At 37.8% G+C, this 27,451-nt stretch overlaps 2 protein-coding genes across 5 annotated transcripts; one reads left to right on the top strand and one right to left on the bottom strand.

Annotated features, from left to right (window-relative positions):
* The first annotated feature begins 4,635 nt into the window (after nt 1-4,635).
* On the top strand, nt 4,636-26,860 carry snx13 (sorting nexin 13). Of its 4 annotated transcripts, none has more exons than XM_087787663.1 (25): nt 4,636-4,776; nt 15,158-15,270; nt 15,348-15,450; nt 15,591-15,680; nt 16,674-16,795; nt 16,877-16,995; nt 17,061-17,165; nt 17,243-17,331; nt 17,854-17,937; nt 18,004-18,142; nt 18,259-18,347; nt 19,791-19,890; nt 19,971-20,164; nt 20,969-21,073; nt 21,144-21,311; nt 21,398-21,467; nt 21,868-22,010; nt 22,942-23,049; nt 23,126-23,236; nt 23,311-23,472; nt 23,537-23,608; nt 23,663-23,808; nt 23,883-23,951; nt 24,028-24,140; nt 24,965-26,860. In XM_087787663.1, the coding sequence occupies exons 1-25, from the start codon at nt 4,765-4,767 to the stop codon at nt 25,198-25,200; spliced, it is 2,862 nt and encodes a 953-aa protein (XP_087643789.1). In that variant the 5' UTR covers nt 4,636-4,764; the 3' UTR covers nt 25,201-26,860. The 4 variants fall into 4 exon arrangements, with proteins under 4 accessions (XP_087643789.1, XP_087643788.1, XP_087643787.1 ...); XM_087787662.1 differs by having other exon boundaries at nt 21,832-22,010; XM_087787661.1 differs by having other exon boundaries at nt 21,144-21,314; nt 21,832-22,010.
* Nucleotides 26,861-26,897: 37 nt separating this feature from the next.
* On the bottom strand, nt 26,898-27,433 carry LOC148084567 (distal membrane-arm assembly complex protein 1-like). The gene is made up of 2 exons (XM_087787670.1): nt 27,176-27,433; nt 26,898-27,111 (listed from the first exon to the last, which is right to left on the bottom strand). The coding sequence occupies exons 1-2, from the start codon at nt 27,336-27,338 to the stop codon at nt 27,050-27,052; spliced, it is 225 nt and encodes a 74-aa protein (XP_087643796.1). The 5' UTR covers nt 27,339-27,433; the 3' UTR covers nt 26,898-27,049.
* Nucleotides 27,434-27,451: the final 18 nt, after the last annotated feature.

The following is a 27,451-nucleotide window of genomic DNA, read 5'->3' as shown; positions in this document are numbered from 1 at the left end:
TCACTTTTTGACCTGAACCCAGATATTATTTTTACTTCATGGGATAATCACTCACTCTTATGACTCAGAAGGAAACTGCTCCGTCCTCATTCTCTCACTAGATAGGAAACAATGTAAAACTGGAAAAACCAAGATGCACAATCTCCAATCAAGAGAAAACCATAGTAAAACTTGTAGATAATTGCCAGTCAATTTAACTAAAACAAAGCAAACTGTATTACCAGGTGGGTTTAGATTCACTCTCTTCAATTGATTACTAGAGGTGCAAGGTGGTCATATCACCTGACAGATAGATGACTAAACAAACTAAACAATGAACTGAAAATACTTACTTTTGCTTTGTTAAGTTAGTAAGTAAGTAAGTAAGTAAGTTAATGTCATGTTTTAAATGTGAAAGTTCTTCCTCCTTTTGTGTTGCTATTCTATCTTTTTTATTCCTATCCATTATGTAATTATTTGAACACCTAAATTAGTATTTTAAATATCATTGATTTACATTAAAGCTAAACGGTTTAATGAAAAATTGTTTTGTTTTTGTTTATTTCCACTATTTTCATTATATTGATTAAATAATAATATTCATTTTAACTATTGCGTTTTTGAAATTATTTTAGTAAGCTTTCATCAGCTTTCAGTTTTATTTTTCATCATTAAAATTTATTTTTGTAATTGTTTCCAATGTTCCAGTTGTTTTAATAAAGTATGAACGGCTTCTGTCTTTTGATATCCAATCAATTCCGTTGAATTGTGAAGACGATGCTGGAAAATACAAAAAGTCTGATTCAGGGTTGTTTATCTATAAGAGTATAAGAGTTTGTTTTGCTCAGTAGAGGTCACCTTGTGTCATTCTTCTCAATCTTTTCTTAAGCCCACATAAATATCAATAAGCTTCTTAATGGCTTCATTTTTGCGTTGAGTCTGAAAGGAAAACATTTCAAGATGAAACAAGCTTTACGTACAAGTCAAACTTAAACTTCTCTTCAACTTTTCCACTAATCTGAGGCCCCATTCTTGAGTCACAGCAGGAAGTGGACCCTCCCCCTTTAACGCTCACACACACAGTGAAACCTGAGCCACAGGAAGTGGTCCTGTGCATCATCATGTCAAAGAAGACAAATTATTCCCCATTTCAAAAATGCACCGTTTTCCCTTCGCTGTATTTTCTTTCTCCTCCCCACATGTCATCTTCTTCTCCATCTACTGTTTTTATTTCTGCCTCTCCAGAGAAAAAGACTCAAGGGGGCCAAGACTACCTGTGTTATCTCAAAGTGAGCAACGTCCTACCGTAAAAAGGAGTCGTGAGGACCAGAACCCCCAAATTCTCAGTCCCTGTTGGCAAAAAATAATCCTGCTCAAGACTCCCACACTCTTTGTGTAGAAATGAAAATACTCGGATCGTTCACCACACACAGATGTGTGTTTATTTCAACCTGACTAAGACAAACTGACTTTGAAGTGCAATACGAATTTACAAAACCATGACACATTTACAAACTCTGAAACAGACGTACACAATCATAAAACAATTATACAAACTCTGCAAACAATTAACAAAATCACAACTTTTACAAATTCAGAGACAAACATTATGAAGATTTCTGATTTTTCTTTACTAGTATTTGAACTTAAAACATAATTTTGCAAATTTCACAGTTTTGTAAGTGTAAAGATTTTATATGTTTGTTGTATAGTTATAGCTTTGTATATACATTTGTTTTACAATTTTATTACTTGGGGCTTATGAATATTTTCAGAGTTTGTAAAATTGATGTTGCAATTCCCAATCAATGTACTTATGAATGATCAGCATGGATCAATGTTGCATGTTCAACAAAGATTGTTCAATGTTTACTCTACAAAACTCCACAGACAAAGTCATACATTTGATAATCTATATTGTTTGGTTAAATTGTGATAAGTAGTTAAGGTTTAAGACATAGAATTAGTCCCATTTTAAAGTATATAGTCTAAAAATGTAAATGCAAAACAAGACTAAAATAACATATATTAAATGAAATGATGATTTAGATTAATGAGCAAATCCTAACTAGATTAAAAAGGAATTGATTTTTAACAAATGTTGAAAATTAATTTATAAAAGTTTTGTTGCACCCATGAATTCCGTGTGTTACGATCATCCTTCACAATCGTATCTAAACCATCAATCATGCGAGTCAAGAATGTGCACACACAAGTAGAATGACAGAGTTGTTGTGCACCAGGAAGTGACCCTTCTCCTCCCCCCACCTGGACGGTGACTGCCTGGATTATTCCGAGGTCAGGGGGGAGAAAGGTTGTGTTAAGCAGAGTTTGCGAGAGTTGCACACACGTCTCCCTAAGGCAACATTTGTGAGCACACACACGTTCATACCAGCAAATTTGGAAGTTAATATATTTCCTATTTAAACGCCACTCAGTAACCCTCGGGCTACTTGCCCCTCTGGCCCACCCTGGTGACCCTTGCTTACTTGGATGATTAGATATTGCAGCTCCTCATCTGCAAACATTTAGCCAGTGTCACCGCAAGCCACGCATCAACTCCAGAATCAATCTTAATGTATGCAATAAAGTTTTCCCCTCACGATAAAGAGTAGAGCTCCGACATTCACCTGAGACTTAGAGGGCGGTTGAGGGGGGAGTCCAGGGATAGACGGGAGGGGAGAACGAGGCACAATGGATTCTGACAGATCGTATATAAAAAGTCAGAGATGCTGAGCATTTATCAGCCATTTTGCTCTTCACCACGAGATCCTTCTACTGTTCCTGATGACTTGGATGATCTTCTCCACAGCTCTGAACGTGGTTGATCTTTCCCATAATGTGATTAACAGTCATTAAATTGCATTTAATGAGCTCTCAAATGATGATGAATCAATAGACAAACGTTTGCAATGCATTATGGGACTTGGGGTGCAGTATTTAGGATATCAAATATCTGACTGAACAATTCAATATTACTGAAAATATCTGGAGGATTTTCCATTTTAAATTATTACAAGATAACTTTTAGATATACCATTATTCTTTCCAAATAATGTTATTTATTTACTTTAAAAATGTCAAAGGAATGCAGTGTCATGTTTAAATCCAACCCCGGTGACGTTGTGAACACGACACTGTAAAACGTGTCATGTTTGCACATCAGACAGTTTAGGTTAATCATTGTGTCTTTAGTCATGCAGGTAAATGCAACACACTCACACAAGTAGAAGTTGACATAGAAATTAAGTGTAGTTCTTTTGAAAATGTCAATGCTGATAGGCGTGAATTTGTACGTTTTATAAAGAGCTTCGATCCATGTAAAATAAAAAGGCCAACGTCACAACAGTTGACTATGAGCTGGTACTGACCTCTAGTGGACTTCATGGAAACGTTTTCTATTTGCACACAAAAACCTTTTAACAATCTCATTTAACAACATTAGTCAATACCAACTTAAAAATAAAGTACTCTGGTGAGACATTTAAATAATGGTACTTATATATATAGCTTTATTTCTTTCCTCCACGACCTTATACAATTCACTGACTCCTAACTTACTAACTCCAAGAAACATCTTAAGACTTATTTATTTGTGCAGGATTTTATCCTGATTGTCTTGGGGCTGCTGTTTATGTCACTTTGTTGCCTTGGCAACAACACATGGCTCATAATAAATATGTAATTTACAAGGTTTGTCAATTGTCTCGCCAAAAGGCTGTACTGTCGCAAAACGTCACTTTATAAAACTTTAACCATTGTATTGAATTATTTATTTTTATTGTATCAGTTGTTCGTTAGAAATGCATGTTTTAGGGGTATTTTTCAACGATTAATTAAATAACAGAAGGCAAACTGGCGTTATATTGATACATCTTATTTTGTTTTTTGTGTACTAGTGACTATACTTTTTTTAAACGTACATTAAAAAACAGCGATTGTGCGTCATCACTTTTTCTTATCCTGTTGCGTCAACCGGGACACAAACCAGTCTGTCACTCCCGTTTGCGTGGTTCAACGCCTCGTACTTTCATACTGCGCCCATATTTCGCCAGTTATGGTAATAATAACTCCTGGCGATGAATAGCTTCCGCCAACGCTTACGCCTTCAAAATAAAAACCGGAACCTGTTCTAAATTTTGAAACCTGTTTAATATTAATCTAAATAGGTTTATGTTAAACAGACAGATCTACATCGATATAGGATAAATGGCTTGGAGGCCATTTCTTTCTTTTAAATTGAAACCGATACATCACTAAGCAAACACATTGACACAACGTTACATACATTATTAAATTATACTTAAAACGAGGCTTTCCCTTTTAGAAACAGTGATTTTTAGGCGCCTTTTTTATTAAATATTTAGTCATTTTAAACGTTTGATTTATTTCCTCAAATATCTACCGATACACGTTTACATTTAAAATAAAAACGCTACACATTTTACCTAAGTGCACATGTTAGTGTTGAATAATATACGACATGTACTTAGGAGTATCGAATAACAAAGTGTTATGATGAACCCATACATGTTTTCATGTATATGGTTGTTTTAAAGACGCGTCCCTGACGTCAGAGCCAGTACCATAAGTGTCCGAGTGCGAGCGCACATGAAAGCTGTGGGCGGGCGCTCACTCAGATGACGGCTGCTTTGACCGCAGACGTACTCCTCGCAAACATGGCGATGCACGAAAGGGAGTCCGGCCACAGTGGAGATACGAGCCTCTTCAACTGAAACGAACCCATTCGCATGTTACGATGTGGTGGGACTAGTCCTCTAAACGATGTTTGCAGAGGTAAGTTGACGCCAGTTTGTCATGTTTTTTTAAAAACGATAGCTGTTGTAGCTCGTAGCAGCTAGCGCGCTAGCATTAGCCGCAGGTAAACATGGGAGCGAACTGACTCTCAGCCTCGGTGTTTCCACGAACACTGCCCGCTACAAGTGGCAGTCTGCCCGGGATTACACGGCTCACACCGAGGTGATCGGTCTGTCGGTTATGGAAGCTGACAAACCCGTGCTGGGTTTAGCTTGACGCGGGGAATGTGTGTGAATCATGATACATGTTCAGCAGGTACAGCAGGGATAACGCAGGTGAGACGAGCTGGTACATGTCAACACAGATTGTCAGTGTCATGGTTGGGTCTTTCTCATGATCGACCCCCCTCCAATGATCTGGAGTCCCTCTAACAATTGTAAAGCTTGATGTAAACATCCCTCAGAAAAGCTAAAATAAAGATATAAAGAGGAAAGTATCCTTTTCGATTTCTATGTTTTACTTTTTTGTGACAAATGTTTGGTGAGCAGGATTGCATCACTGCTATTGTTGACCAGTGTTTATTCTCTTTCATTCTGAGTGGACCTAAGCAAGGGGGAGGCAATAAAAATGTTCTCAGGGGCCACATTATACTGTGACTGTTGTATGGGGCCATTAAAGCCAAAAGAGTAGAGCCAAAAATGTTCAAAAATAAAATAAATATTTGTGCCTTTTCCTTAAACTTAAGCAGGTTGTATTCTGAGTTAAAACAATGATAAAAGGTTTTACTTTAACTTCATTTTACAAGGGCCACATAAAGATTTCTTAAGGGCCACAGGTGTCCCCTGGGCTGCACTCATACCCATGTCTCAGCAAAGACATCACAATAAACGCTTCTTATTTTTTTGACCATAATTTTAAAAAATAAAAACGTTCCTTTCTTCTTGAATTGCTAACATTCCTTTGTTTATGTTTTTTACTTTATAGCGAGTGCACATTGGGATGCAAGTTCAAATTGATAGCCAAAAAATAGTAGAGAACGCTAATCTTTATTTGGAAGTTAAAATAAAAACAATCATACCTTTTTGGAATCAGTATAGAAGTAAAATGGCTTTTATTATGAGACAATCTCTGCTAAGAATGAAGTTCCTGTGTGAAGCAGTATGTTTACTAATTTAAATCGCTTAGGAATGGGGAAATTGTTGCTACAAACTTGGAAACATAAATGGAATGCAGCCGGAACCCTTAGCATATCATAAAACAGTAATGACTTAGATGACTACTTAAAACAATACAATACAGTCAGCCTTGTGGTCATATGAGCCTGTTTTTAACAGGCAGAGAGACTTTGGCAACAATTCTGTAATCTGTCAAAATTTTACAAGGATAAATGATAGATTTCTGGCTGAATTGTCCAACCAGACTTTTTAGTTCCGTGAATAGAAAGCATGACCTGGTCACTACTCTGGGTTTGAAGACTCCTAAAATATAAGAAAAATGAAATGGAATTTTAACTGGTGGTTTAAAGCTCTAGATTTTAATCTATAAAAGATTATCCAATCATTAGTCATTGCTTTAATGCATAATATAAAAAAATAAGATTTTATAAGGGAATAGTTGGACCATACTAATGAGTGAAGAGCGCATGATTCAAACTAATCGATTTAAATGGTTTATGGACTGTCTAAATTTAGAGCTGATGGGTTCGCAGTTGACTCGATTCTTTCCAATAAGGTTGTAAATTATGACGTGTCTGGAGTGGAAGTTCATGTGACCTGCCACCACACCTCTGAACCGTCCCTTGTTGCTGCCGCTCCGATTAGACTTTGCCTGTTTCTTTCTGCGAGTTATTGATGACATGGTCACTTAGCTACACTTGTCACGTGTTTCCAAGATACATTGACTTGGTTTGGGCAGATACCTCTGTAGAATGTGCTTCCAAGCCGCGTCTTCCCTTTGCAGATAAGCTTTGAAAGGCCTCTGAGCACTGTACCTGAGCAAAAGGTGATCCTGCTGGCATTTCTCCTGTCCAAGTTTAGCCCAGTAATGAGGCTTTAGTTGAGACTGCACGGTTCTTCTGACAGGGAGTACTGAATTCAGTTTAATATTCAGTTTTAAACTTGTTGGAAATAATACCAAGTTCTAAAGCTGAAACTGAAATTCCCCAAAAGATAAACTTCATGTGTGTTGACCGCATTATCAAGCATACTTCAAGTGTGACTGCTGCAGGTACTTGCTTGTCCTGTTTAACAGGGAAATGTTTTCCCCTCCATCTTATTATAAACATGCTAGTTTCACCCCTTTTTTTAGACCATGTGTTCCGAAATTTTCCAAATTCCAGTGTGATTTTAAGACTCTTTATGAGCCACATATCGGATAAACATTGTCTCTGTTCCCACCTTATTAGTTCCTTGTTTGTCCAACCATGAATGTAATGACATTGCAATCTGTGTTTTGCATTTAACCAACATTATTTAACTATATTTGTTGTCCACTATCCCAGCTTGTGATTAAAATGCCTGTTGATTTTGAGACTATTATTTTTGTCTCTGTGTTGTCTTGACCTTTTAAGTATTTATTTTATTGGGTATTTTTTGATTGTTTAAGCGCTTTGTGACCCTGGTCTTGAAAAGCGCTCTATAAATACTTATTACTTACCTTCTTACTGACTTCCTTATTAAATGTAATAATTGTCTCATTTGTTTACTCACAGGCAGAAACCATAAGACGTATGACGCATCTAAAATGTCACTTTAAGCTGAACAAGCATGTTGGAGTTTTTGTGTGTGCCATGTCACAAGGCTTTTCCTGTTGCCTTGCGGAAAAATTATTTTGGGTTTATAATCAACAACCAGATTTGTTAATTCATTTTCTTCCTCATGGGAAGCTGGAGCCTTAGCTACGTGTGGCTAAAGGGAGTGAGTACAGAGATAAATCTTTTGACCATGGCAAAACTGCAGATGACAGCACTGCATTGTTCCCTACAATTAATATGTCAAGGGTTTGGTAAATGTGTTTGCATCATGCAGTTCAAGAAAGGTCAGATTTTACTTCAGGACATGAAAAGTGTCTGACTCGGCATTTTACAATCATGTGTTTGAAGACTGAATGGCGTGTTTGAATAGACACGTGATGTCTAATAAACCTCTGGTTCCAGCACTATGTTGCCTATAAATCACTCTTAATGACAAAGATGTGATGATGGGCAGGGATCGTCTTGTGGCCTACATTCACTGTGTTGCTGAGATAAGCAGCCGCTCTGACGGAGAAAGACTGTGACACGACCACATTTTTTTTATGCTGCAGTGGACACACCAGTACAACATGTCAGACTGGAAACATTGGTCTGTCAGAGCAACTTGATGGACATTTTATCCAGAGGGGCTCTAGAATCTAGGATCTTTCATTAAGAAAGGAATTTCTGAGAACCATTTTGATGATTTTTATATTCTTATTGAATGTTTTTTATCCTTTAGTGAATAATTTGTTTTTTATTATAAACATTATATGATAGTTCTGTTGCACAGTCAAGATGGTCATTATGCTCACAACTCACTATTCTATACTAAAAATTGATTTAACTTAGTTAAGTTTATGGAGTCTGTTCGTTTGTTGACAAACTTGTATTGCAAATGAATTGAACGATGTGATGGTGATTACTGATGGGAAATGCACAAGTTTTGATTAGCTCATATAAATGTGTTTGGTAAAAGTTGGATCAAACCTGACCTTAACTGAAAAAGCAATAAATAGGCTGGAGTGTCAGTTTAAGCAGCCATTAACAAAAATAAGATTGGTCAATATTGTGGCAACTTTACTTCAGTTCCTGAACACATTGAAACCAACCTTTTGATGGGACACTTACAGTACTTGTCATCTATAGACTATATAATAGTCCAATTATTAAAAATGTAATGCATACGAATTTACATAGGTGTAAATGTTGGGTTTTCATCGCCACCTTTTTAGTTTACATCATAATGACTGTAAGATTGTCACATGAAGACAGTTAAATTTGTTAATCATAGATTCATGTTCTCTATAGTTTTGTTCTCCTTTTATTACATTGCACAATGGAAGTGACATAGTAAAACTGACCATATTTACTGTAGACATGGAACATTTCCTGTGAAGGATTCTGAGGTAGATTGGTACATTTCATATTTGAAAGCTTTACTAAGGATAGACTATGACCATGGCTCTGAGGCTAATTTTAAGAGCTGGATTTTTTTCGAGGAGCTTCCACTTGTTATCTTAATAAATAAATGACCTCTACGTTAAGATGGCAGACCCTGTTAATGCTTTGAGCAAGTTGATTATTTGTTGCACTTCTGTTATTATTCTGTCAAAATAATGTGGAGTTTGGATCGATTATAATCAAAAATGCATTATTGACTTGCACCATTTGGTTTGTTTTAAATAATGCACATCAAAGTTGAAAAACGATATCAACACCAGCGTTCGAGCTGGAATAGTTTTTGGTGTGTCTCCCTTACTTTCTGTTAAGATCTTAACATGCAGGGATGTTTTTTATTGGAAGTTTTCTCTTTGCTAGAACCTTGTTTTTTTGTCTTTAAGCTGGCATAAGTTAGATGTATTTGTAAGTGCCACGGGTCCGACCAGGTTATTTGAGAGACACTGATATATTGAAATCTATTTTTTTCATAGGTGTACTTCAAAGACAGATACATTTATACCTGCCTGATACGTATTGTATTCTTGCATACCTAAATCTGGATACCAAAGGAGCAAAAAGAAGAAAATAAAATCACCATTGAGGTCCGATAGGACAACAAGTTCATTTGTAGTAGAACAACTTTCCTGTTCAACAAGTTGTGAAACTTTATACAACAACAGCAAACAGTGTAAATTGGAGTGTTTTGAGTTGTTGTTGTCAAATAGAAGTGACAAGACTGTGAGCTGAACAGATTAACAGCATTGACGAATAAAGTTGATTGTCAGTTTAATTTATTGGTCTGCTTTGAAAGTACTACAAACTGTATTAGCCATTTACAAACATGGGAATTCCATGTGAACTAACTAAAAGTGAAGGTATCACTCCATGCAGTCAAGTTAAGAATAAAGACATAAACTTGCTTTATTGTTAGAAATTCCCTCTTATGGTCTTTTAGACAACATGCTATTATTATTAACTCTTTATGATGCTTCAGTGACATGCTTAAAGCAGGTAAAAAGTCAGTTTTGATCCTTTAATATTTCCAGGAAATGATCCACTTGATCTTAGAAACAAAGACTTCTTCATGTGCTCCATCATTTGTTAAACTACTTGTCACTTTTCAAAATGACTTTGAGTCAAAGCTTGCCGTCTAAAGTGCAGGGTTAGGCAGGTGTGACAGGAGAGTTGTCTAACAATTACTGTTCCGCCAGTTGACCCAGGAACTAGAAGAAACAAGGAATGTGACGGATGAACACACAGTTCATCAAGTCCGAAAAGCAGACAAACCCCTCAAAGCCTTTTTTGTCAAGTGAACAGTTTGAACTCTAGTAACCCATCCAACTGTTTATTATTCTTCCTGGACGAGTCACACATAGGGAAACAAGGGGTTTATCTTTTTGAAGCAAAAGGTAGTTATTGATTTACCAGATTATTTTGAAAAAACTCTTACAGTATTTTAATTTTCAAACATGTCTCCATTTCCAGAGAAGACTATTGCTAAACAGTGCATACACAGACAATGCTTAAAGCCTCATTCAGCATTTGTGGTTTCCCTTTGCAAAGCTGTTTTTCCACTCGGTGCTAGTTTTGATCCCAAAGCATGTACAAGTTTTCTTTTATGCTTCCTGAATAATTCAGTTGAGAATTCGTTTTTTTTTTTATACATGATAAAACTACAGAAAATTGTCACACATTTCACTGCCTTTGGAATGATTATTTAGAAACTACATTTCTTTAGTTTTTTAAGAAACAGTCCGACATTTTTAAAAAATGCTGTCTCAGCATTTGATTAACCTTTGTCCAACATCTGTGTTTTTCCACTGTATAAGGTATAACAATATTCTTTTTGACAAATTAACATCTGCGTTATGATTCAATACTCTAAAATACAACAAACTTGACTGGAAATGTATCTTGCCTCTGAAAGAAAGCTTGGTGTAAATGATGAATACAGTACAACTCTCCTTCCTCTCACAAAACATAGTATATCTTCATTTTAAACTGAAGATGAACCACAGACTGGTCCATAAAAAGGTTCTAGATCTAGATGGTTGCATTCTTCTTGTGGTCCAAGTCGAAGCCACCGTGTTTCTGGGTCGGATGCAAAAGCAGGCCAGGGTGAGGTTTAGACGGTTCCATGCCATCTGACGTAAGCACTGAAGGCTTGGAATTGGCGGTTGTAGGGATGGGGATGACCCTGAGTAAGCTCAGCCCTTCTGCAGAGACCGTAATTGACACTGTGATTCATTGCAGCTTATACTCGGTTTAAAAAACATGAACCATCTGCTACAGTGATTAACATCGGAGAATGTTGGACACACACTCTAAAACAACTTATGCAACACCAAAACACAAGACTAAGCTAACATGCTGGTCTAGTTCTGACCGCATGACGGTTATTACTGGGATTATCTTTTGAACTATCTTTTTGAATATCATAGCTGCTTTGCTATCACTATATAAATGTTCTGAAATGGCTTTATTACAAACAAATCTGTATTTATTTAGAAAATAATTGTTCATTGCATTGCTGTTCATCAATATAAAACATATCTGTCATTTATATGATTTCCTTAAATGGGTTGAGATTCAAATGAGTTCACACACACTGACACATCTCTGACATAACCATCAAGACATCCTGACAGAAAGACCTCGAGGCTGGATGATTCTATTTTTACAAGCCAAGTCTACAAGCTCATTGCTGCGACTGTGTGCATTGGTTGAGAGGTCAGCTGAGCCAATTAAATTGCTCCTGCTGTAGACCCATCGTTGCTTCATTCACCTTGAATAGAGCTGTCAGATTATTGTTAATCCTTCAGGACGACAGGCGGAAAAGTTGCTACCTGGTTAATAACCCTTTTGATCTGAAAATGAAAGGAAACTTCACTTGGCTTATAGGATCGGTCTTAAAGTCAAACTGTTGTGTAGACATATATATATATATATAAATAAATGATAATGGAAAATAATTTAAATCTAAACTGATCAAGCCATTGTTAATATAACATAAAAAAAACATACATTGTAATAAAAATGAAGGATGTTTATTTATTACTTCAATTGCATTTGTAAACATTCATAATATAAAACGTAAAGCCTTGTAAACAAAAACACAAAACTGCAAAAACATGCTGCAGAAAAGTGGGTTTTAAACATTTATATTGGTCAGTCAGTAGTTCATCACACAAACTTTAACAGAAGTGCAAACACTGTCAGTCATGTCTGCCTTTATCTCCCAGCTTTCACATGTTTGCACAGTTGATCTTGTTACTCTGTCATCTTTAAGTGCATCTCCTGTAAAACAAAACAATAGATTGTGATTTATACAATTTAAATTGTGTGATTATACAATGCAATAGCCTTAAAAGTAAACACACATGCACACAAACACAAAAACTGGTGCTCAAAACAAGTCTGATTCTTTACTTAGTCTTACGCTATTGAGCAACTGGTTCAAGCGCAGTGTTTACATCTCTCACTCCGTGTTCTGCTCGGTGCCGCTTGCAAGTCACATGACCAAATGATAGGCCAAAAGTCAGATTGACATAAAAATAAACTAAATTGCAATCATTGCTATATTTTTTTGATCGCGATTATGTCGCAAATGCAATTAATCGTTCAGTTTGTGCGTGCGTGTTTAATCTCAAAGGGCAATTTATGTTAAAGCCCAACTGTCCTGACCTACTCACTGTTTCAAATGTTAAAGTCTTCCTCTCCAAGATGCAGTAAGTCCCTCTTCATGATCATGTTCATAAATGATCACTTCAAAAAGTTCTCCCCTCTTCAATCCCAGCAGACAAGAAGTTACGAGAGTTGAGTCCATTATGATGTATACAGTATGTCGTCTTCTCCTCCAGCCATCTGTAATCACACCCCACCTTGTTCATATATTAAGTCTTTTGGAGGTGGAGAATTCCGGAATTGGTGACACATGGTGACAGGCCTTGATGCTTGACCAATCACAGCAGAGTGGGTGTGATTATGGTAAACAAGATTTAATCTCCAGAAAAACAAGCATTTTCATAATACATACATACAGTTGGGGTGTTTGTTTTTTGTTTTATAAAGCATTATTCTTCTTATCTAAAGCAGCAATATAGCAAAAATACTACATGCGAAAACTTTGATGAAGAAAAGATGATAGTCAGCAAGGTGTTGAAATAATTCTTCGATTAGAATCAGCTTGTGCAAGGCTGTGACTTTGGTTCACTCTCTTTGAAAGTTGTATAGCAGCCTATTGGTTTTGGCACCAAACAAGATGAGAAGGGCTGAGTGAAAGGAGTCTTCAGTGGGGTGTCATTTTCCAGACACTTTCCATGTTCAGGTCCTAAGTTATAAGTAAGATATAGTGCAGATGATCAAACAATGAAAAACATGGATCATTAACATGGATGGAAACCATACCAGTAAACAGAATGATATCATTATCCAAAACACCTTCAGCAGCAAAAGGGATTGGCAGGTTGAATCATTAATATAATGTATCTTAGTCTTATCCAGGCAGGATGAATGAAGAGGCAACCATTTTTTCAGTCGGAACCGTTTCTGTATATGCTTTGTTTAGTGAAATCTGGAACTGGAATGGTTTCTGTAGACGGTCGTCAAACTTGCCCTTGTTTTTTATGGGACTTTTTGTGTGTCATTTTGTTTTTCTTGTACTTATTGTTTTGTTGTTCAATGTTATTGTGCTAACTTAAATAATATATTTAAGTAATAAGTTAATATGTTTAACTACATTCATTGTCACAGTCTACAGTCTTTTTTTAATTTTTTTAAAGAGGATAGCCAACAACACTTTGGCAATGGAGTCTTGCTTTGTCTGCAGTAGTTCCCTGTAAAAAACCTCCAGATAATGTCTGTTATCTGTCTAGTGTTAAACTTTGTTTGCCTCTTGCTTGTTCGTCATCGCGCTTGTTTTAGCACAGCTATAGATTCTTGGAGGAGAACAAGGTGTTCTGGGAGCCGATCAGGCCTGATGTGGCAGTGTACTGACATTGATATCCTCCGAGCTTTGAATAAGACAACTTAATAAGATTTAGACGCTCAAGGACCTACGACGACTGCAGTACTGCAGACAAGAGTTCCAGTGAAAGTATATGCTTGGTTTGTGTTTCCTGAAGACGGTTTAGATTCAACTGACGTACAAACAAGGTTCTTAAGTGAATTTTATGTCCATAAGTCAAACCACACTGAGTTTTATTTTAAAATGGAAGACTTTTTGTGAAGTCAGTTGCTAGAAAATATATTTTCTAGTTAAAGCAGAGCCCATTCATTTAACGCAACAATATGTAACATTTGGTGATGTTAGTATTTTTCCTTTTCTATAATTATTGGTTTTCATTCTGAACATTCATTACTCATTTAGTTTAAATCGCTAACTGTTAGTTTAAATATGAAGTAACTTTTTCTACCCGAAAAATCTTCAAGTGTCAAAGTGTGACCGTCTGCTGTAAATCAGATCGGTGGTCAGAGACAGTTCTTTCATATTTAGTACTTCACTTTTTCTTGTCTGACAAGGAACATAAACTGAAGAGAAACTAATGTAAAGGCAGAGAATTGCCAATGATGGTACAAAGGATTTAAAATAATAACTATTCAAACACTAAAGCCAAAAACTGTTTTTAAAAATGTAAGATGGTTTGTATTTGAAAAAACAATTTTTTACATTTTTTTTATCAGGGGTGTAATTGTTAAACGTTACCCATTGTATTACATGCATTATTTAATTATATATATATATACAGTATATAATATAAAAATTACATTTTTTTGAGGCAGATAAATTGTAAAATACTAAGAATGACTTGTTGTCTGATGTTTTGGTTTTGAGATTGAAATGCCTAGTTTAAAGAAGCTTCTTAGATCCAGGTTTATTCTTGAAGCTCATATATCTTCTCTTATTTATATACATATATCTTATACATTTATATGCCTGCATCAGAACTCCCATGTTTAACTTTTTTTTTCTGTTGTCCTAACGTTGATATTGCATAGCTGTCAAATGTCGGTAAGAATTGAAGGAGCACTTTGGATAACAACAGAATTAGAAATGGACTCATCAGCAGTGCACTCTAGGTCAGGAATGTCTCGGCATAGGTCAGTAAGAAGTGACTTTAGTGGTGTAGTGTAAGGTTTATCCAAGATGAAAGAGTTACTCTTATCTGCAATATTGTTTTAGTTCAACAATATTGATAATAAAGTAATAAAATAAATAAATAAAGTAATTTTTTGTATTTTCTCCAGGCCAGTCTGTCCATCTGGGGATGGGGGGGTCTTGGAGTCGTGCTTTTCCTCGTCACATTTGGACCTTTTGCCATATTCTACCTGGCCTTTTATATCTTCTGCTTCATTGGAGGGTAAGTGGAGAGCTAGATAATGTTAATTCTGCCGCCAACACGGTTCTTAACTTCTCCTCCTCTCACCTGTTCTCCAGCGGCTTTGCAGTAACCCTGCTGTTTGGAAAGATCAACTCGGAGAGACACCTGGAGAAGTGCGAGCATTCCTACCTGCCCCCCAGCCCAATTGGCATCGCAAAGGTAAAATAACCTGAAAGAGAAGCGTCTTCTTCAACCAGCCGTGATGTAACCTTCATACCTGATTGTGACTTCTCTGTGTCAGAAATTGTTGGAATGGTGGTGATAATTAAACTTTCTCTTTGATCTATTTTTGTTTACAGACTTTAGAAGAGATGAGGCTTGAAAGTAAGCCAATAAAAATCGACAGAAGACTGACTGGCTCCAGTTTCATAGATGAACCGCTGCAGCAGGTTGGTGCCTTGTTTCCAGTTCTTTTTTTTTCATATCATAATCCGTTTGTTGGTCCACATGCTGTACAGCGCATTACTAGAATCATATGTGGAGTGTAACATCATCCGGCTTTAAAGCAGCACTACTGCAGATTTTTTTTACATTTTAGTAATGAAGGTTTAATGTTGAACTGTCGTGACTTAGTGGAGCTCTTAAGCACTACATAACTTTGTCTGGACAACCAGCCAGAGAGTCTGAGAGTATGCGAACTGCTTTGCAGCAGTTCGTCAGAGATGGAAGTTTCATTTATGTGCATTAATTTATATCATGTGTAATGATGCTTTTTGTCAGTGTTGAGTAAAATAAAGAACGAAAACGTAAACTTGTGTCGAAATCACACCAGGCTGCTGTTTGTTAGAAAAATAATCTCCATTAAAGGAGCACAACCTCCAAAAGAAAAGTCACTGGAGCTGAGGACTAAATAAAGATAAGTCCCCGCCTAGCGATTGTTACACATGGCTGATATAAAATACTTTTTTAAGCTACCAGATGTAGGAAAAACGCAAGACGTACTGATCCTGGGTTTCAGGTTTCACACTGTTGCACTTACACTGTTCTAACTGTGGGTGAATCAATAGCCAAAATGCCTAATCGTTCATAATGCTGCTTTAAGAACATCCTAGATTATTTTCACTTTTCATAAAGCCCCAATATGAAAGATTTTAAATATTGTTTCTGGCTCCCCGTTTTCTCTGAACAGCAATTTTCTAATTTATTTTTTTACAATACAAGTAACTTCCTGGTAACTTCAAAAAGTCACATATAAAAACACTGTCTCTGGCCCACTGCTGAAAAGCAGTTTGTTGATCACATGACACACACAGTCTCTGGGCGGGTCGTTGAGACAAATTTACTTAGTAAAGAACATCATTAAAACAACAGCTCCAGGATTCACGACTGTTCATTTTAAGTGTCTTTGAAAACCAAAGCAATAACCATTTGGTGGTTTACAGGTGATCCAGTTTGCGTTGAGAGATTATATCCAGTACTGGTACTACACTCTGAGCGAGGATGAGTCTTTTATTTTGGAGATCAGACAGACACTGCAGAATGCCCTCGTCCAGTTCTCTACGAGGTACAGTGCTGTTTATTTATTAGACGATCATAGAAGTCGTTATTTTCAACAGAGATTCTAACTTGACTTTGGCTCTGAAAGGTCCAAAGAGGTGGACTGGCAGCCTTACTTTACAACTCGTCTGGTGGACGACTTTGCCACCCATCTCCGTGTCTTTCGCAAAGCCCAGGATCGACTCCCAGATAGGGAGGACAAGCAAAGTGAGTTTTTTCTTTGACTCGTATTTTTGTGGTGGAAATAACTGAGATACTTGTCATCGCACCAGGAGACATAACGGACGACCTGGTGGACTCTTTCTTCGAGGCCGAAGTGGAGATGGAGCGAAAGATTTGTCGAGATGTCGTCTGCACTTCACTCAAAGATGAAGAAGGTTTATAAAGAACTTATTTGACTGTTGGTTCAAAGCCAGGATGACGAATTAACTCGCTGTGTGTATTGTTTGGATAGGTTTTCTGCGTGACTTGTGTGAGTTGCTTCTGTACCTGTTACTACCTCCTGGAGATTTCCACAACAAGAATATGAGATACTTCCTCAGAGTGAGTTCTCAACCAGTACAAAATGATCACAACCTAATAAAAATGTTAAAAGTCTCAAAAAAATGGATTTAAAGTTGACATTTCATTTAGAGCCAGTTAATATCCTTAGAGCAGAGTTTGGCAAAGTGAGGACTGGATTTATGTGGCACAATAATCAATTCGTGAAAACCGATTCTTTATAAATGTTTCGATCAACTAGAAATCACTATTTATTGTTGAACTTAAAATAGGACTTTTAAATTGTTTATTGTCTTTTTTTAGTAGGTCTTGTCAATCAAAAGAAAACATTGAATATAAGCTGAAAGAGTGAACTAGAGTGAACTTGAAAATATATATTGTGTTGTGTTAATATTCACTCTAATGTGTACATTTTAAGCATCTTCTTTTTTTTTCCAAACTTCAACATGGCTCTTTATGCAAATTATTTTACAAATAGATTTGCAAAATAATATAGATTTTAAAATTTGTGTTTTGTTTTTCAAATTTAAATGTGAAAATGAAGGATGTTTTTTTATTCTTCAGGAGGTTCTTGCGCGTGGTGTGCTTCTCCCCCTGATCGACCAGCTGAGTGATCCTGACTACATCAACCAGTTTGTCATCTGGATGGTGAGAATGAAACCTTTTTAATGACCAACTTGTTTTGTTTCTAACCCTGTCCTCTGTGTGCTGAAGATCCAGGACACCAGCTGTAACTACGAAGCCTTCATGAACATTCTCAAACTGACCGACAAGCCTGCTGAGCTAGAAGCTGTGAAGGACAAGGTGCTGGAGGAGCTGCAGTACCTTCGCTCTCTGGACACTGCTGGAGATGGTACATGAGAGACCAAAAAAAATAAACTATTGAATATTGGTTAAAATATGACATGTTTAATCAAAACAAGTCGATCATCTGTCCTGTTTCATATCTTCACTTTCCTCTTGTCGTAGACATCAATGTGATCAAGAACCAGATAAACAGTCTGTTGTTTGTGAAGAAGGTGTGTGAGACCAGGATCCAGAGACTACACTCGGGCAAGGTGAGCAGCTTAAGTTTACACTATTTTAAAGTTCATCTCTGACCGCAGGTGGTAAACTACATCAAAAAATATTTTTTAAAATAATGAAATGTGTGTTTTTCCTAATTATATGTATTTAAGAGTTTGTACAAACAAAGTTCTGTGTACTGTGTGCCTGTAGACACAAAATCAAAAAAACAAATCCTAATTGAATTAACTGTTTAAATAGTCAAGTTCTTTTAAGGATGTGATTGACATGGTGTTTTATATGGTGTTAAAACTATTATATTACATATAAATATTTCAATTTTTTTGTAACATAAATGTTAATACATTAACGTAGACGATATGAACACTGGAGTTTACAATTGTACAGTAATACAGTACTGATTACATAACTGAGGTCCTGCCAGTTAAATTGTTGATTTATTTAGGGAATAATTATTTTAGTTTTCTACTACATCTGCACAAGGGCTTCCTGGATCTCCTTAGGTTGTTAAAAAGGTAATTTATAAATGAACATAACAGAGAAATACCAATAGTGCAGTTTATATTTGGAACTTACAAACATTTAGAGCTGATACTGAATATTACAGAAATGAAACGCAATGTATTAATAATATAATTCACTATTACGTTTGAATTAAATCCTCCATAATATACTTCATATTTGTATCTATGATTTTTTATTTTATAAAGAAAATGAAGAAACAGAAAGTGAACTGTCCTAGAAACATGACCACCAAGGATTTTTTGTAATTTGCGGTATTTATATAAACTACAACTACCATATCCAAATCACAACATTTTTTCCTCACTATTAACTGCTACCCAGTGGATGCAAGCTTGATTGACAAACGCTATAAACTGAGCCACTTTCAGCCTGCAAGGAAATTACTGGGATCAGTCGATGGCTCGTAAAAGGTTTGTCCTGCTGTCTTGATGCAGATCAATTAACCCTCTGATGAACATGGGTATTTATAAGCAGCACACAGGCCCACTGGTGGTGAATGCAGGGATTGTTGAAATAAATAAATTGTTTATTGGCATTTAATCAACTAAACAATGAATTATTGTTTCTCTAACTATTTAAAACACATGTTTAATGCTTTCATGGTGTATTTAATTTTTTTCCTATGGTTCCCGAGACCAGAAAAAACATGTTTCTTTATGAATTAAATTTAAGTTTTTATCTCTGTGCTTTAATGCATATTTTGTTGTATTGATTCAACTTTTATGTCTTACCTTGTTTCCTGTATATTCATTATTTTATTAATGCCTTTGCTTCATATCTTTCTTGGTGTCTTTCTTAAAACTTTAGTGCTGACTTCTGGTTAGGTAGTGCAATACAAATAAACCTTTATTATCCCTTTATGAAGCTGTAAGAGTAAAAAGCATGTTTTCATGTTCATATTACCTTTTCCTTCTCTCTAAACGGATGTTGCTTTTTTTTCTGTTGTGTAGGACATAGATGCCTTTAAGCTAGCAGCCAACTTTGGCAAACTGTGTGTAATCCCGCTGGACCACATCCTCGTCCACAACATAGCGCTGCAGTTCTTCATGGGTAATTCTATACATTTACTCTCAATATGTTGAAGTGATTCATGAGGTATTTTTACAACTGTAAGTGATCTGTTGTTCCAGATTTCATGCAAGCAGCAGGAGCCCAGGCCGAACTCTTCTTCTGGCTCACCGTTGAGGGCTACAGAGTGACGGCGCAGCAGCAGCTGGAAGCCATGCATGACTGGCAGAAAGATGGCAGGAAGCAGAGCAGCACCACCAAGGGGCTTCTAAAGGCTGCTGCGTTAGGAGTGTACGAGCAGTATCTCTCTGACAAGGTAACCGTAAAACTTTAAGATGAGTTTTCATTAACACAAACGGTGGGGGTTTCATCCAGACCAGCCCTGAACACAAGGAGCATTGAGTATCCTCATTATGACGACATTTAATCCTGTCAGAGTTTGGATTAACTGCAGTGTCTACTGCGGTTTGATTAAAGCCCTCATGGTGTGGCCTGTGGACAAACTTACTCAATCATTGGTGGCCAATAAAATGTACAAATGGCCTTCTAGCCAAAAGAAAGACAAAATGAAGAAAAATGAGCATTCCATGATGTTAAAAATGTTATTTCTGTGTAAAATATAGTACAGGTATTATTTCAAGATTCAAATTCAAATCATATTAAAAAACATAACAAAATAAGTTACTTTATAATTGACTTCATAGTTTTTATTTTGAGAGACTAAAATAAAGAACATTAACCAAAATGGTGTCTTGTTAAATTAATCTAATTTAACTATAACTTTTAATATGACTGTAAGTATCTGTTGAAACAGATGCAAATAAATGGGTAAAGAGGGGGTTGTACAAACTATCATCTCCTTAAACAAATACCTTGTTACTTACTATTGCGACATCAACGGTAGAGTAAACTAACTCATGTTTAACTAAACTAAACTGTCTCATGACGGTCTAAACCCAGCTCACGTTCCCTATTCGTAGAAATGATTTTTGATTTATATAGTCATGTAAAAAGGGAAATTATAGACAGTAAGAACGGTTAGATGCCAGAAACATTTTGACATATTCGCTCTTGTGTTAAACTCTTTCTAGTGGTTTGAACGATGAGTTATTTTCCACAGGCTTCTCCCAGAGTACAAGTCAGCGAGTCGTCCGTTATAGAACTGGGGGAGAACCTGCAGAGCGATGACCCCACACCGGAGATATTTGATGAAATCCAGAGAAAGGTTTATGGATTAGTTTTCACCCAAATGGTTGAATCATTTGTGCTTAACATTTTCTTCCCACTGGCCGCAGGTGTATGACATGATGCTGCGTGACGAGCGCTACTACCCCTCCTTCCGGCAGAGCCCTCTGTACGTCCGCATGCTGGCAGAGCTGGACATGCTCAAGGAGCCCAGCTACCGCGGCTCAGACGACGGCGACGGAGAGTCTTTCAACGGCTCCCCGACCGGGAGCATAAACGTAGTGAGTCGCCTCGGACGCATCTTCAGCGACTGTCAATCTGGACTTTCAACAAACCGTGTGAATAATGTGATGTGTGATTCCAGTCTCTGGACGACTTGTCCAACTCCTGCCATGACGACTCTATGCACATACACGCCTTCATCTCTGACACAGGTACACCTGCACACAGAGAGGCTTTATGTTTCAGCTTCTCTTCCAGTCCTGACTTCCTTCATGTAGGAAATAATGTTCTTAAAATCAAGTGTAACGAGAGTGTTTGAGTGTCTGCACACTCCATTATTGCTGCCTCCCGCTCCCTGCTCTTTATTTCCACTTTTAATCATCAGTTTTTCAAGTTGAGTTGAAACGTGCTGTGATTTTATTCCATCACCTTCATGTTTTTCTTGTTTTTCCATTTTCTTTTCCATCTCTCCCTATTTCTATTTCAACGCTTGCTTGCCCCCTCGTTCGTCACCCCCCTTTCTTGCTCCCCGACATCTCGCCCTCCCCTGTGGACTGTTTGTGCTTGGTGGGGTAGCTGATGCTTCTCTCCCTGGCTTTTGGGGTGCTGCAGGGGTCTGCAATGACCACGGTAAAACCTACGCACTGTACGCCATCACTGTGTTAAGACGCAACCCGGACGGCAGCGAGGATTGCTGGAAGACGTACCGGAGATACTCGGACTTCCACGACTTCCACATGAGGATCACGGAACAGGTGGGGGAATATTTGACTTGATTATGGTTCAAATTCATCTTTTAATATGAGATACTTTGTCATTTTAATAATCTTTTAAAAATTCTCATTTATCTGATGTTTCTACTGTTCTGTGAACTGCTAAATGTGAAAACTCATAATTATTGGATTTTATTAATAATTTTTCTTTGTTTTCCCATAAATCTGTAAAAAAATGTCTTCGTAAAATTGTAATTTTTTTGCTTTTGGATACTAAAACTTTAAAAGTTTATAAATTAAGTGTATATAAATAATAATACTAATAATAAAGTAATTTTAAACTCAATAAGTAAGATTCAAACTTATTTTATCTTATATTAAAATTTTGATTGATCAATAAATTGTCTTTGAAATATCATGGAATCAGATTTATAAAACATAAAGCACAAACACAGTAGGTTTAAATAATAGTAATGCAGCCAAAATGTATTTTTCCTGTTTATAATCTGCTAGAATTTCATGTAAATTTAATTTTTTTTTGAGGTTTTACGAACAGACAAATGGAAAATCCCAAGATCACATGACCTCGTATAAGAGTGTAATAAATTTGTTTTTAATATTTCAATTTAAAAAAATGTAAACCTCTGTTCCTCAGCAAAACATGTGATTTTGCCAAGGATAAAACAGGTCTAACTTCTTCATGGCACAGAGGAGATGGTGAGGGAAGAACAATTAAAGCTGATTTGACATGAAACCATGTAATAATTTTAAACTACTTTACATTATTTATTATATTTTCCTGGAAATAATTGTGTAAGTATATTTGATTAATTGCTATTGGAGTGCAGAGAGGATCTTGAACAATATAGTCAAAAGTGAAAAAGTCACCCTTCCTCTTTTATTCTTTTATTTTAATCTTGTATTTATAATTTTATTCAATGACAATTAAAAATGGTGGTTGTTGACGTTTCAGTTCGAATGCTTGGCGTCCGTCCTCAAGCTGCCAGGGAAGAAGACCTTCAACAACATGGACAGAGACTTTTTAGAGAGGAGGAAAAAGGATCTTAATGCATATTTGCAGGTGTTAAGATAACTCACTTCATCTTACTTTAGTCAGGATTTAAGAGTTGAGATCCTCAACAGTGTTTGTCCTGCAGGTTCTTCTGAACCCAGAGACGGTGAAGGCTTGTCCGACTCTGATCCAGCACATGTACATTTTCCTGGAGAACAAGGCCTACAGCAAAGGCAAAGGAGATTTTGCACGAAAGGTAATTACATTTCTATTCACTCACTTCCTGATGAAAGCCCGGTCAACATCGTCTGGTCATATTTGACCTTCCAGATTGACACGCTTGTGAACCCTCTGCGGAGCTCCATGAGGAACGTGTCCAACGCCGTGAAGGCTCTGCCCGACAGTCTGGCTGAAGGCATGAACAAAGTCTCCGACAACATGGGCCGCATGTCGGAGCGTCTGGGCCAGGACATCAAACACTCCATATTCAAGGTGTCATTTCACATGTGGAATTAAAGATTAGTTTTTTTATTTAACAACAACTGTGTTGTCTCAGGTGCCCCCTCTACTGCCCAAGTCTGACATCGACCCTGAACACTGCCGCGTGTCAGCCCAGTTGGACGACAACGTGAGTCCAGTGCGTTTGTTTGGCTCGATCTGTTGGACTGACGCGGTGTTCTAGGTGGACGACAACATCCCGCTGAGGGTGATGCTGCTGTTGATGGACGAGGTGTTTGACCTGAAGGAGAAGAACCAGTGGCTGCGCAGGAACATCAAGAATTTGCTGCAGCAGCTGATCAGAGCTACGTACGGAGACACCATCAACAGGTCTGTTCATTTGTTAATGGAAATCCCAAAATGCACTGCAACAATTGACACCTATCGTCACCATGTGCCTGCAGGAAAATCGTGGACCATGTGGACTTCCTAACATCTCCAGAGCAGGTGGCAGAATATGTCAAAAAGTTCAGGTAAAATATTGTTTCTTCTCTTGTCCGTTTTGGTTCAGAATTCTCTGCTGAGTGTTGGTCTCTGTTGGCCGTGCAGGGACTCCTACTGGCCCAACGGCATTCTGGCCGAAAAGGCCCCTCGTCGGGACAAGTCTGTGCGCATGAGGACACGTGTCGCTGCGAAAACCAGCCTGCTCGGAATCATGCCAGGTGACCTAGAAGAAAACCTTTTATTTTGTCTCTCTGTGTTTCCTGGTTGATGAGTTTTCAAAGTGTCAACATTGTCGAGGTTCTGAGTGACTCTCGTCTCTGCTTTTTAAAGTTCTTGCTGGAGCCACCTCAAATCTTTCTTTTAACATAGAGCGCCACCTACTGAACATATTGAAGATGATGACATCCAATATGAATTAGAACATCAGGGGTTAATGATTTTTGCTTTTTGAAATATAAGCGACATTCAAAGCTTTTATTTGTCGATAAACTCTTTTCCAACTAAATTTCAATACAGGAAAATTATATTGTGATCTTATTTTGAAAGTCTACAAGGAAGTAAAAATGGACGTTTTACTGGATAAATGTGGTTCAGTTGTTGGCCAGCAGCAGATGTCTTCATTACTTAGGTTTTAAGTGGTTTGAAAGTTCAATGAAGGAACAGGGAAGACTGTCAGAGTCTTGGCTGGTGAACCGTACACTGGCAGGCGGGTGTTAAATTAGCTGCTGGATTGACAGACAGGCTCTAAAAAAGTGCATTAAGAATGCCAAAAGAAAATGTTTATAAAGTAATGAGCCCCATCAAATGGACAGAGTGCAAGAAGATTCACACATCTAATGATCAACCTCATTGGCTTTTATTATTTGTCATCACTTCATTATTTTTAAGTAAATACAAGCCTTTAATTGTATCCACTTAACCTTTGCACCCTGTGTAATTTAGTTCAGTGCAGCATTCATTATGGTTGAGACAGCCGGGGGACTTGATTCTTCCACCACAGCAGCAGGACCAAAATAAATGACGCAATCCTCTTTCTCTCCAGACGAGCTCAAGCACATCATCGGCGCCGACACCACCAGGAAGGGAATACTGCGAGTCTTCGACATGTTCCAGTACCAGCCCATGAATCGCCGCCTGGTCTATGTGTTCCTGGAGGGCTTCCTGGAGACCATGTTCCCTCAGTACAAGTTCCCCGATCTCTTCGTCAAGCTGCACTCCCGCTCCCCTCGCCTGCAGAGATTCAGCCAGAAGTTCAAGTCGTCGTCGCTGAAGAGGTGACAGGAGAGGACGGAGGCAGCCGGACACGATTGGACACACACGCGCTGAGAAACATCCAGGCGTCCTCGACATCTCGTGTGTTTGTGCCGTTTCACTCCTAGAACCCCGAGTGCTCCGTGACCGAGCAGCAGTCTTCCCTTCCTCCGTGAGCTTTCGTCGATGCTGCTCTCTGTGGTCTGGAGTATGACGTGTATCAGTGCCAGCACAATAGTGAATGGTAGCATTTCATTATTATTTAAATAATTAATTCAATAATTACTATATAGAAACGGTAAATTTGTTATAATATATAATATTAAATTTTTTTAAATGCAATTATTTTATATTGATAAAATTGGAATTTAATAATTATTTAGAAAGAATCTCAATGCTTAAAAATAACATTTAAAATAAACAAAACAATACACATTCAATATTGTGATGGCGCTGGTATACTGCAGTTCTGTGGTCAGCCAGCAGGAGTAGACCATGCGGACACACACCTTGCCTTACCGTCCTGCTTCTGTCCGCTCACCCGTCTGACCCTTACGAGCTGCACACGTCTTCACATCCTCATCGCAACCAAATATGGCTGTCAAACCCGTGCGAGGAGCAGTTTTTTTAATGTTACAGAACAACCTTTTTTTTTTTTTTATGATAGATCCTTATTTTTGCCTAATCCCCGTCCCCTTCCATCTCCCCGCGTCACAGACCTGTGATGACCAAAGCTCTTTCTCTTCACACGTGGCGTCGTGTCCGGCGACTCCAGGGCGCTTCAAGAATGTACTTGTGTGCGGGAGAGAGAGATGAGACGATGAAACGCTCTTCTGTCAGAAACTATGATTTTTGAGCCTTAAAATCGTCAGCTGACGGCGAGACGCATGCGAGTGACAGCTCTTGATCACATGACTGAGATATCTGTGTCGTGTCCCTAATCACTTTTAAGTTTTGTGCAATATTTCTTGAATCATTATATACCGAGAAGAAAAAAAAAGTTATTTTAATAGAAAAATCGAAATGTTACACCATAAAATATCGTACACGACAACTTGACATTCCATTGTTGTAAAAGAAAAAGACTATTATTTTTTACGGACTTGTTTTATAAGTCTGCGTTTTATGTGTCGGAGGAGCGTCCCTCTCACTCGCGGGGGTGTTATCAGAGGACGGCAGTTGGGATCAGCTCTTTTACGTGTCTCGAGGTGCAGGGTTGGTCCGGCACGGACACACCTTGACACCGACGGAGATACTGGATGGATTCGCTGCTATAAAAGAGCACTTAAGTAGCAACCCAGAGAGACCTGATGGAGCCAGAGCTTCTGCTGCTGTCGTGGTCATCCATGGCAGGACTGCGATCGGGTCAATGTGACCCCCCTCTCCTACAGTGATCTCTGCACATCCTCATACAGGAAGGCTTTTTAACCTCAGTAAATATGACAATTACAAACATGTGCATATGTGTGTACAGTATGTGTTCTAGTGTGCCTAAATGTACTGTCAACTCTATTTTCATATTTTTCTTTAACCTAGAAAAAAAAAAACTATCTGAATGTCATGATCATTTTATGCGACTGAAGATGATTTGTATGTGTTTATTTTCCTGCAGGCTTCTCAATCTTCCTCCTGAGCGTCAGCTCAAGACCATAACACTAATAAAAGGCAGACTAACAGGCCAACACGGGGTTTTGTCTCGAGTCTTGCTTTAAATTAATCAATTATATTAAAGTAATTAAATATTTAATAGGTTTTAAGAGCAGATTCACACGTGGTCTGGTGAGTTACAAAACTGCCATAGCATATTCTCTGAAGGAAATAAAATATTTATTTACACTTGACCCTGACATTACACTATACACTACAAAAACAACTGTCACGTGTTCTTCGAGGTCTTCCTTGGATCCAGGATGACATAAAGTCCACAAGCCGCCAGACCTGCAGCACAAACGAACAAGATGTGAGGAACTCGAGCTCCAGACCTTGACTCACTGCTCCTCACCTGCTGCGAAGGAGATCTGGAAAACATGTCCGACAGTGACCGGGGCTGCTCTGGTCAGCACTCTGCGGGCCGGAAGCAGCACGTACACGGCACTCAGCAGCAGTCCTGTGCCGGAAGTCAAGCGACAGCTCCAGCAGCTCTTGCTCTGAGGAGCCGCTGACATGGTGCTCGCGAGCAAACCACGTGCATTAAACTAGTCGATTTCAGTTTAAGAACAAACGTACCGTTTCATTTTTCATGTGTTACTCATGTCGTAAAGGTCACGCTTCAGAATGT

The sequence above is a fragment of the Callionymus lyra genome, chromosome 3 (assembly GCF_982586985.1).
Source record: "Callionymus lyra chromosome 3, fCalLyr1.hap1.1, whole genome shotgun sequence".
Lineage (NCBI taxonomy): Eukaryota > Metazoa > Chordata > Actinopteri > Syngnathiformes > Callionymidae > Callionymus > Callionymus lyra.
The sequence above is the reverse complement of the archived record's forward strand: the minus strand, read 5'-3'. Positions and strand labels throughout refer to the sequence as shown.